We start from the raw sequence: 12,102 nt of genomic DNA, 5'->3' as shown, positions 1-12,102 counted from the left end.
GAACTGGAGTCCTCAGCCTTTAAAGCTCCACCTTCAATTTAAAATTCTGTCATATTGTTCCTTGAGCTTAAAACAGTTGTATTTTCTTTTATAATGAAGTAAAAGTCTGTCCTATTGTTCTGACAGATACAGCTTGTGCAAGAGGATTTGCTAGGATTAAAGGTGTCACTTGTGAAGGTGAGTGAATTCTTAGATGATGTAAATCTTCAGAGCAGTAACCTAAAATTGATATTCACTCTCATGCTTTGGAAATATTTTTTACCTTCAGAAATCTTGAAATTTCAATGAAAATAATCAGTGTAATCAACAAATGCTTTAGCACAGTACTTGGGGGAAGCAGCTTGGGGTTTCCCATTTCTCCTGTTTTTGCAGTTGGTAAGTTTCCTGAGGACATCGCCAGCCTCCAAGGCACAGAACAGCTGGCAGAGGAGCATGTCTGGGCTGTTTTATAGATAGGCAAGGCTGTGGTCATTTTCACAGCTGGTGCCTAGGAGAGCTGGTGGCTGGGTTGTGGAATATTTCTGCTTAACTCAAGTAATAATCCACATTGTATTGCAGATTGAATATGTTATACAGGAAGTGCAACTGCACCTGTTTTTCCTATTTGTGACTTCTTTACCCCTCTGCTCACTCCATTTCCCTGCAGATGTTAATGAATGTGAGGTGTTTCCTGGTGTTTGTCCAAATGGACGCTGTGTCAATAGCAAAGGATCTTTTCATTGTGAGTGCCCAGAAGGCCTTACATTGGATGGAACTGGACGTGTGTGTTTGGGTAAGACTCGTACCCTCATGTATTTTATACATGAAACTAGCCATGAATTTTCTTGTCCTTTGGTTAGTGGCCCGTCCAAAACCACTGAGTCTGGTGAAAGTTTGCTTCAAATAAGATATTTGGGAGAAAAATCACTTCAGGATATTTTTTAAATGAATGTATTTAAGTAAAATATTTTCTGCTTAATACCTAAAGTTGGTACTACTCAAAAATCTATCTTGGGGTTGGGGATATAGCTCAGTTGATAGAGTGCTTGCCTTGCATGCACAAAGCCCTGGGTTCAATCCCCAGCACCACACACACACACACACACACACACACAAAGAAAAAAAAAACCTATCTTTTAAATTTGTTTCTTTAATCAGATACTTCAGGCAAGTTCAGTCTTTCATACTGAGTTAATAGAAAACTATGTATGTTTGTAACACAGAAGAATAAATGTAGACCAGCACTTTAAAAAGTTAGCAGTTACCAGTTAACTGCAGCTGTACCCTTTGGACAATGGGGAAATTTGTTATTTGTTTCTGTTTGAAAACAATGTCAGGTCCTGGTCCTTCCTTTCCCCACTTCAGAATTTAAATTTTCTTAATGCTTTATATTATAAAGTTCTAAACTGAGGAATCTTTTTTCAATGCTATATTGTATGTAGGGCAATTTGACCTTATTCTTTATCAGTGTCATTACTAAACTTGAATTTAATGGTGGAAAAAGAAACCTATTAATTTCATATTGTTTGTAAACAACGGTTTTTCATTTGAAGGGTTTTTTTCCCATGAGCTATGAAACAATAAATTTTCCATTTCAAAACATCTTTATGTAGGTTCATTTTTGACATTTAAGAGTATAGGCAGAGTATTAGCAATGGTAATATTAATATTTAACAGTTTCATATCAGTGATTTTTTAAATCAGTAGTAAGAAAAGAAAGTTTGTAGTACCATACTATCTGGTTACTGTAGTTAACACATATTTCACTTTAATTTTTGATAGCACATTTAAATTTGGGTAGAAAACATGGTGTACATTAATGTGAAATTATTTAGAAAGCATAGTTTGCAAAGTATAAGAATAAAATATACTTTTCCAATTTTTAAATATTTTAAATTAGGTACCATGTTTAGGAAAAAAAAGGCATCTTTTGAAAATGACAAAATAATTGAATCTGCATTGTCAAATGAAATCAGGTTGCCTTTAGAAACTCAGGATTAGAGTATATGAAGATATGTTGATTGTAAACTATCACTCAGCAAAATCAGTTTCCAGTGACATCATTCAAAACCAGAGCCTTTATAATATTTTAAATCAATACATATGATTTTTTTATCCTTATGCTTGTTTTTGTCACTATTGGGATTAAGCTACATTTACTATTCTGTCTGTGGATGTGAGGAAGTTTCAAGAAGATGTTGGCATATGGTAAATTACTCTGACTGAGCATCTTTTAAATCAGTGATCCCAAATGCTTAGGGCAGCCAGGCAGGTAACATAAATGACTGAAGTGCTAATTTAAAAGAGCAGTGGAAACTGAAGCAGATGGTGGCACACATACCGTACAAAGATTTCCAAGCTGACGTTTTAATTTCTGTGTAAGCCAGAGCTTATGAGGCCCATCTTCTGGCTATTCTGATTCCTGATGTAAATATCAATATGAATCTTTGTAGTAAAGACCTAGGATTGCTCTTCCAGGCTCTCATGACTTTTTTCACACTTAAATCCAAATATCTACCTCTCCCTAATTTAATCCCAGAATGGCTTCTTGAGAAAAATCACTTTAATGACCTTAGAAACAGTGAATCTCAGGCTGCAATTCTCAGGATACCGGTACTTATATGAAACTTTCCCATCTTGTGAAGAGCCTGACTTCCTGAGTGACAGTGTTGAATGGAGCTAGCTGTAACTGAGACCCGGAGCCTTGTGGGAATATGACTCACTGGATTATTGTCACTCTTTATACTGGCAGAGAATGTGATTCTTGATTAGTTTAATGTTGATATATAAGGCAGAATTACCTGCTGTGAATGCTTATGTCTAGTCTACAGAATCAAAATAAAACTTTATCACAGTTACTTCTTTAAAATAGGACTTTTTAATTATAATAATTAGAAGTGTATAACTTTACATTAAAGACAGTTGCTCAAGTGGATGTAACCTTTGGTTGAGGACTTGAAGGAATTATTGACATTAAGTAAAATAGCAAACATTAATTTATTTGTCTAAATTTCCATCAGGAATCTCTTTTCCTCTGCTAAACAGGTTTTTTGGGGTTCAAAAATTGATTTAATATTTAGAAATTCTCTTATCAAATAAATTGTGTTATTTAATTAAGAATGACCTTTTCTAAACTCATAACCTTATCATTCTGATCTATATTTGTGATTAAACAGCTGAATGTTTGGTTGTAGCTTTACCACCAATTCTGTTGGCTAACAGATGAACTGTAAACTGTTAATACACCATACTGACCCTGTTGGCTATTTACTGATATCCTCTCATCCTGGCTAGCACAGACTAAGCACTAAAACATTGGTATGTTTTGAAATTGATGGGAAAATGTGACATTTAAGCTAATTGTTTGATTCTTTAATACAGAAGATTTACATAATCTAGGGTAAAAACCATGCTGCACAAAGTATATTGGGCAGGGGGAAAATAACCCTGTAAATTGTATTTTTTCTTTTAAACAGAAATTTTAATAGTTGTATGAAATTAGATAATAGATTGCAACTGAGCATTTGCTGTTTTATGACTAGGATCGGTCAAGACTGCTCAAAAGCCACTTTGTGCAATTCGCTGAACAAGAGGAATCTGGCATTAAAATTACTCTTTCTGATGTGAGCAATACAAAAGGGGGTTATAGGAGACAACAAAAAGAGTCATGTCCTTAGGAGACCTTTTCTGTTGCAAGTTTTCTTGTAAGAAAACTGAAGAGGAACCCAATTTTGCTCTCCTAAGTGACTCCCATTGTGGAGTCCCTTGTAGGAACTCAAGGACTACGTCTCTAGCCCGCCAGTGCGTCTCCAGGGCCCAGTCTCATGCTAGTGCTGAGTGGACACTAGGTATGTGAGCGTTTGGTGAGGTGTCAGCACTCTCAAGCTCTGATCTCTCTGCGTAGATATCCGTATGGAGCAGTGCTACTTGAAGTGGGATGAAGATGAATGCATCCACCCAGTTCCTGGAAAGTTCCGCATGGATGCCTGCTGCTGTGCTGTGGGGGCAGCCTGGGGCACTGAGTGTGAAGAATGTCCCAAACCTGGCACCAAGGAGTTTGAGGCCCTATGTCCCCGGGGACCTGGCTTTGCTAACCGAGGGGATGTTCTCACTGGCAGGCCATTTTACAAAGGTAACTGCCAGGTTCCTCTGTACTAGCAGGACACCCTCTACACCCTCTGAGAATTGGTTTTGCTTTAGAGACATGACTTCTGGGCACCCAATGGTCCGGGAGTATCAATTACCCATGTAAGATGGCCCTGAAGAAAAGCTAGAAATAGACTTCTCATCTTGCTCTTTTCATTCCTTCTTCGATCCCTCTGCCTTCCTTCACATGACCTTTGGAGAAGTGACCCTGACAGCTACTTCAGTAGCAGAAAGTTCTGTATCCTCTCCTTACTACATAAAACAGTCAGAAATAAAGGGATCAGGATTCTGTTAAAAATAGAGTATCTTTATCACACCAGAAACTTTTACATTGGTTATCAATGAGATAGATCATTTCAAAGTTTGATGGCCCTCGTTTTCACTTAGGTACATTGTTATTATTTTCCATCATGATGAATTTTTAACTTAAATGATGAACCTCCTTGTGTATATCAGCCAGCTCCAAATTTGGCTTCCTTCTTCTTTTAGATATCAATGAATGCAAAGCCTTTCCTGGGATGTGCACCTATGGAAAATGCAGAAATACAATTGGAAGTTTCAAGTGCCGTTGCAATAGTGGCTTCGCTTTGGACATGGAGGAAAGGAACTGCACAGGTGAGATTGTTCTTTTGTGTTATTTGGCAATCCCTGGCCTTCTGTCCTTTGCTCTATTTGAAAATACTGCCTTCAAAAGCCCATTCCCTGTGAACTTGTAACTTTTTATTTTTCTTTTCCCATAAGCCAGTTCTCCAAATAAACTTGTGAGACATCTGCAAACTAGCACCAAAATGCTATTTGTATTATATGAAGGAATACGATTTTCAAAATATATGAGGACTAAAGAATGTAGCCATTAAATCCACAATAATTACATAATCTTGAAGGGCATACTATTCAAAGTTTTAAAGTTGAAGATGGAGCAATTGTGACTTACCTTACTCATCTGTGAATAGTACTCTTACTAATTAGACTTCAGTCACTATCCATAATCATCCATTCCCATTCCCTTTAATTTGAAAGCTATGAAGCTCAAAATTTTTATATTAGATAATAGGACAAACTGTTATTTTTTTCCCCAAGATCTTATTTTCAGAACTCTCTTCATTCATAGTCTCTGAAATTTTCCCTTTTCTCCCACCTTCCCTCCTGATGTCCATTGGAATGTCCCCCTTAGCTCCTTCCTGTACCACCCAGGCTAGGTGATTCCTGAGTATTCCACAGCTGTCCACTGGGTCCTCTCAAATTCTGCTTGTCTTCTTGCTTTACCCAATGCCACATCCCTAATTCCCTCACTGTGGATTTTTCCACTCTGGGCTGCTGAACTTTTGCTGGGAGATTGTGAGGAGAGCTGCCTGAGATTCCTACTTGCCTTCAGCCAAGTCCTCATAGGCGCCTAGCAGTGCACCTGTGCACCTCTTAAAGCTGCTTCCCGTATCTCTCAGCACTTCTAAAACTTCACTTGACCTGCATGCCTCTCATCACCCTTAAAGTCTGATTGCCAGTTCTGTACTCATAGAGCCTCCTAATAAAGCTTTCCTTTCCTCCCGTCTTCCCTCCTCCTGTTTCAGAGAATGAGACGCTCTTCCTGGATTTGCAGTTCAGTCCTCCACCCTCACTCTCCTTTCTGCTCCTGCTTAAGGCTCAACTCCTCTGGCTCTATCATCTCTTTCTCTTCACAGTCCCTTTTGCTCAACCTATAAACAGTTCAGAACTTTTCTTCAGTCTTTCTGTTTTCCCTCCAACATGTGCCAACCTGTTTTCCTATTTTACCTCTCACCCCTCTTTTAAGTAGCCATTTCTTTTACAGTTTTGACTTCTGCCACGTATGTAAATTTCTTTTAAATCTTTCCCTTGGTGTATATTCTCCTCGGCCTCTCAGCTAGAGCTGCTAAGAGAAGGTGTGACTGTGAGAAACAGGTCTTAGCTGAAGCATTGCCTATCTTAGAGGAGAGCTTTCTACTAGCACATTTCCCACAGCTGAGAGAGGGGGAAAGTAGGTCCTTCTTTCTAGAAAGGGGACCTGGGTGACATATCACATTATCTACTATAGCACATGCTCCTCCAAGTTCTTCTACCTTTGAGTTACCACAATTAAAGCCCTCATTTTCACAACCACTGGGTTTATCATCCTCATACAGGACTTAGATTGTGTAACTTCTGGCAAAACAACTTCCATTAACTCAGGCAACTTTGGACCCTGGGTAAAGAAGCTTTGAGTTCTTCCAGTTCTGATCCCAATATCTGTTTTTGTTGTGACATTAACCAAGTGAATTTATTAATCTCAAACATTTTTTTCTTCAATAGTAGGAGACAGAGATTTTTTGTTAATAACACTGCCTTGTTTGGGGATATAATGTGAAATTCCATAGAAAATTATTGACCCATTCTTCACAAGATGTAAAGTGATCCTAGGTGATCCCACCCATCCTGCCTGTGCTTACACCCATGACTACCCTCAAAGACAGCTACTCTATAACTTCCTGTTCCCCGAGGTGCATTAATGTCGTTCACAGGTGCACTGTGTCTCTTGCCTCTCTACTTTAAAGTTGGAACAACATTTTCAAGGACCAGTTCACAAGTCACCTCCAAAATGCCAGCTCTGAGCAGAGAATAGCTTACACGTGTGCAGCACTTTCTTTGAGAAATGCAGTTTTTAGTGTTTAACGAATATAAATCTGCAGGTGGGTTCTTCTTCAGATATAAAACAAATTGAGGCCTAGAAAAGTTAAATGATTTTTTTCAAGGCCCCAAACACGGTGACAGATGAGGTTTCTAACCAGACACTTAATTTCAGAGTCCACACTCTTGCACAGTGAAGCTCCCACCACAGTATGTTAGTCAAACAATGCCCCTGCTCCATCAAAGGATGTGTCATATGCCCCTCTTAGGGCTCAGCACCAATCACCAGATATGACAGATAAAAGTAGGAGAATTAATTTGCATACTGTTAGGTGCTTCATCATATATGTGTGACTTCTATTTAAAAGAAAGTACTTGCATTTTTTTCAATATGGCTGGTAATTGGGGAATTAAAACCTGGGAGATAGCAGAGACTGAGACACCCCCACCCAAGAGGACACACATGAGTCATCCACTGACTAAATCCTTAAATTCTATGGCAAAAAGCTTCAAAATTAAATTCACTGAAAACTACAGTGGCAAAAGCATTTTTTCTATTGTGACAAATTTTTTTTTAATGTCACATTTTCTTGGAAACATTATAGTTATAGATATGGGAGATTTCTCAGAAAACTATTTTTTTGTAAAGTACAGTTGTTGCTATTGAAGATTTTTTATACAATATATGTAAAGTGGCAAACACACAAACACCATTTTTCGAAAACTGAATCAGGAAAGATCTTCACATCTGACTGTGACACAGAAAAACACAAAGTGGGCCATCCTCCAAGGCCTTGCTGTGTCTGTGCATGTACAGTCTGACTTGAGGTTAATGTGTTGCATCTGCCTCTCTGTTCCGCTGGCCACCCCTGCTCAGAGGCAGTGGCTGTCTTTATATGCTCCCTGTAGGCTAATGCACTGGAACCAGCAGTGCCTTCAAGTCACTTGTGGGGTTTCATTCCACATGGGAAGTGTCTCTCCTCATTTACCACATGCCTCATTCGACCACTAGCACAGTTGCTTGGTTCACTCTTCTATTACTATGTCTCAGCCACAAAGAGAAACCTACAACTCCAGAACTCTTAAAGGCAAAAAGGCACCACCACCTGCCCGTTGGCAGTGACAGTTTTGGCAGTTGGGAAAAGGAATGTGCCTAGGGCCCTGTCTGCCTCTGATCTCCTGGAAACATATCCTCCTCTTAGCCATTGATTTCCCCAGTATATCCAGTGTGCGGTACCTTCCTATGGAAAGGCAAATCCCTCTCGCTGGCCTTTAACACCATCTCATCTCATTCTCTTTTTTTATTTCTTTCAAACCGTGTGGATTAGACATCGACGAGTGCAGGATCTCTCCTGACCTCTGTGGCAGTGGGATCTGTGTCAATACGCCGGGCAGCTTTGAGTGCGAGTGCTTTGAAGGCTACGAAAGTGGCTTCATGATGATGAAGAACTGCATGGGTAAGCATGGCCTGTCTTCCCTGCCGACCTTGAAACCAGTCTAGCGCAGCTCACTTGCTGTACTCTGGCTTACCTCTCAGAGCATCGGGCAGCAGGCTTGTCAAGGAGCTCCGATGGGAGAGAAGAGATTTCAGTATCAGACAGAAAATATGCCCTGTGTAGCTTTTGGGAGCCCCAACCTTTGGCACCTTCAGGGCAGTGAGATGTTGAGACCAGATTCTGTTTATTCATAGAATCAGCACAGGGAATGATTACTCAGGAGGGATTCCTTTAAAATGGATGTCTCTGTCACCGATTAAAGTAATCATAATAATAGAAGGGGATCAGTAGGAAATCAGTAGCACAGAGTAAGCATATTCAGAGAGGGAGGAGGAAAGGAAAAGGGAAGGTCCTGGGGAATGAGACTGATCAAATTATGTGCATGTACAAATATGGCATAATGAATGTCACTGTTGTGAATAATAGTAATGCAGCAGTAACAGATAAAGTAAAATAAAAATGTTGACAGATTTCCTTAAAATTCCTCTGTGGTTTCAAAATAATAAATAAAATGAAATGGATGACATAGGGTGGTAACCCCAAAAGTTGTATTCTGTCATGCTAATCCTGTACTGTTTCTTCATGTGTGCAATGCTGCAAACCCATGTGGTATTCCCAGCCTTTTGAAGTCACAGTTTCATTTTCAAAATGACATGGAGGATTTAGAAGATAGCCAGCTATGGTTTAAGATTTTTCTTTCACTTTGATGAAAGGCACATACACCAGAAAACTGACAATATCAGATGATACCTTGAACCTGTGGTGATGTAAAGCAAATATTGTTTATTTTTAGCCTTGGAAATCTCATTCTGTATGTGTTTTACTGATAGCTTTTATTTACTGATGGCTTACTATCTTTAAGAACAGAATTTTTAGTTTTTACACTGATGGCAGAAAAAGTGAGAAGTGTTTCCCCCTCCTGTCAAGCATAGCTCATACATTGGAGCCAACACTTACCTCAGATAATATCCTTCCTCCCGTGCTTTATGCGTGAACATTTTTTCCTCAGAGTTCTTTAATGGATCTCACGTTTTTACCTTTCAGACATTGACGAATGTGAACGTAACCCTCTCCTTTGTAGGGGTGGCACCTGTGTGAACACTGAGGGCAGCTTTCAGTGTGACTGTCCCCTGGGACACGAGCTGTCACCATCACGCGAGGACTGTGTGGGTGAGTTTGCCCCCTCTCTCATAAATCCACCCAGCACAAAGGGCAATGATCAGGAATCACTTCTACCAAACTTGTCCTAGGGCATGTGAAATCTAGCTTATTACAAGTTGGAAATCCAGATTCCTTATATCTGGCTTCAGGCTGTGTCTTTACAGGCTGCTTCCGTGATGTGCTTGGTGGGCTGACATTGTTCTGGTTTGCCTCTTTTTCATTACAAACTCACCTGGCTGATGTGAGGGACCCTGTGCAAGGCCCAATCCTCCATGCAGGATGGAATGGGTGATGGCCGGGGGATACTCCCTGATTGTCCATCTGTGCACACACCTGTGCACGGTGCACCCTCTACCCAACATCTTGTCCATGCATGTAGGCAAGAGTCCACTCAGCATCCATGAGTATACACAGGGGTCACTCATGTGTGTCCATGTGAGTTTCATTTACTCCCACTTCTTACAGGAACACCTCGGTCTCTTCACAGCCCAGAGATCAGCAGGGAGAACAGAGGGGACAGGAGAGCACTAATCAATGGTCTTTGAACATTCCAACTGTTATTTTCATAAACATAGCGTGGCCTCTGGCCTTACTGTGATCTTTTATACTGGCTGTCAAACTTGGACTTAACCAGGAAGTATTTTCTTGTCAGGAACTTTTTTTTGAAACTGTAAAAGCAAATAAAAGATTAAAATAGAGCAGTTTATGTATCACATTTTAAAAATAATTCGAGTACATCTCCCCAGTATACATATATTTACTTGTAAGCCATCTAAATTGCTCTGCTAATAAACAAGATGATTCTTAAGTCATGGACTAAATAGACATTTTTAAAGGGTGAATTTAAAAGTTTTAAATATTTTTATTTAAAATAAAAGTACCAAAAGTTTTTTTTCACTGCCAATAATAGGACATTTACTCATGGATGAACATATTGTGATATAGAAATTCAGAATCTTAAATTCAGTTTATTTTGTAATTTAGTTTTCATGAATCTTAGAGCTTAAAATTGTACCCCTTTACAGTATAATGTACAATATAAAATATGTGTTTCTATAAAATACAAAATATACACTTAAGGATCATAAGCATAAGCCCATGTCATACTGTCTGGGTAATTTTGAGAACTTGGAATGCATCTTTTGTTATATCTGATTACTGTACTTTATCACTGTTTTTAATGTATAGTGTACCTTGGATAAGGAAGTTTTCTTGCCACTTTCTTGTGATTGCAGTATTAGTACTATTTTATTTCACAGATCTTTGCATGAGTTTTTTAGGCACTTGCCCATCTTATATGGGTTAGTTTATTTTTAAAAAGACAATATAACCTATAAATCCTTCTATACATAATGTGATGCAAACAATCACATTGAGGGCTCACTGTCATGCTTGTGTTGTGTGGAACTAGTGGCTCCCCTCAGGATAGTTTAAGTTTTGAAGGCAACACCTGACCAGCGAATGAAGACCAAAATGAATGTGCCAGTGTAGATTCATAATAGTAGTAAGCTTCATTTCTAGCATGTGCTAAATCTGTGTGATCTAATGTGGTAATCTGTGTGGCTATTTAATTTTAATTGAAATTAAATAACAGTAACTCTTCTTTAGTCATACTGTCCACATTTCACGTGCTCAGTAGTACATTCAGCTATGTATCAGACAGCATAGCTAGAGCATGATTTATCACTGTGCAAAGTAGTACTAGGTGGCACTTTTATAGTTAGGAATACATAGAAGTAGAGATTCTGATATTTTCCTGAACTACTCCAGATCATATCGCTTCCTCCTGAAATACACACCCCCTAGGAGACCACTTCTCCAGTGATGCACATTGATATTTTTGAGTGATTTGGCTTTCACACAAAACATTAATTCTGTTCATCTTTTATAGATATCAATGAGTGTTCCTTGAGTGACAATCTCTGCAGAAATGGAAAATGTGTGAACATGATTGGAACCTATCAGTGCTCTTGCAATCCTGGATATCAGGCTACCCCAGACCGCCAGGGCTGTACAGGTAAGATGAAGCCACACAGGTCTGAAACTCACATTTCCAAATCATGTAGGAAAAGTTTATCAGTGAATATATATTAAAGCCTGTGGGAATCCTTTGTCCTGAAAGTGAGTCTAAAAACGGGGGCAGCTTCCCAGGGCACCTTTGAAGAGGTCTTGCTGATCTTACAGAAAATGCCCAAAACTCCATGGTTACTGTATTTTTGAGTTCTTTATCCTTCACATACTGGAGTTAAATGGAGCCCTGTCTAAAAGGAAGTAAAAGAACTGAGAAAGACTGATGGCATAGGCTCATAGTGCTAGACTAATACAAATGTGGAGGCAGGGCGGGCGGGGGCGGGGGGTCCAAAGCCATTTCATCATTCTCTGTTTAAAAAGGAGAAAATCTTGACTTTTTTTTTTTTTTTTTTTTTTTTTTTTTTTTTACTTAAGGAAGCAGAGCTCACAAGTAATGTGGTTGTATGTTATTTTGCAGATATCGACGAGTGCATGATAATGAACGGGGGCTGCGACACCCAGTGCACTAATTCAGAAGGCAGCTATGAGTGCAGCTGCAGCGAGGGCTACGCCCTGATGCCGGACGGGAGATCCTGTGCAGGTAGAGAATGTGGCTCCAGATACTGCTGAATAACAGGAATGAAGGGAAAAGACTTCAGATTGGGGCCAGCCATCCTTGTTTTCATTTGAT

The 12,102-nt window shown here is 39.3% G+C and overlaps 1 protein-coding gene across 1 annotated transcript in view; it reads left to right on the top strand.

The window, feature by feature from the left end:
* Positions 1-12,102, top strand: part of Fbn2 (fibrillin 2) — a 218,122-nt gene that overhangs the window by 153,441 nt on the left and 52,579 nt on the right. Inside the window, exons 22-29 of the mRNA XM_076855914.2 lie at positions 127-177; positions 647-772; positions 3,884-4,111; positions 4,615-4,740; positions 8,073-8,201; positions 9,285-9,410; positions 11,293-11,418; positions 11,890-12,012. Of these exons, the coding sequence (XP_076712029.2) occupies positions 127-177; positions 647-772; positions 3,884-4,111; positions 4,615-4,740; positions 8,073-8,201; positions 9,285-9,410; positions 11,293-11,418; positions 11,890-12,012 (1,035 nt within the window). The remainder of the gene's footprint in view (positions 1-126; positions 178-646; positions 773-3,883; positions 4,112-4,614; positions 4,741-8,072; positions 8,202-9,284; positions 9,411-11,292; positions 11,419-11,889; positions 12,013-12,102) is intronic.

The sequence above is a fragment of the Callospermophilus lateralis genome, chromosome 5, assembly GCF_048772815.1.
Source record: "Callospermophilus lateralis isolate mCalLat2 chromosome 5, mCalLat2.hap1, whole genome shotgun sequence".
NCBI lineage: Eukaryota > Metazoa > Chordata > Mammalia > Rodentia > Sciuridae > Callospermophilus > Callospermophilus lateralis.
The sequence above is the reverse complement of the archived record's forward strand: the minus strand, read 5'-3'. Positions and strand labels throughout refer to the sequence as shown.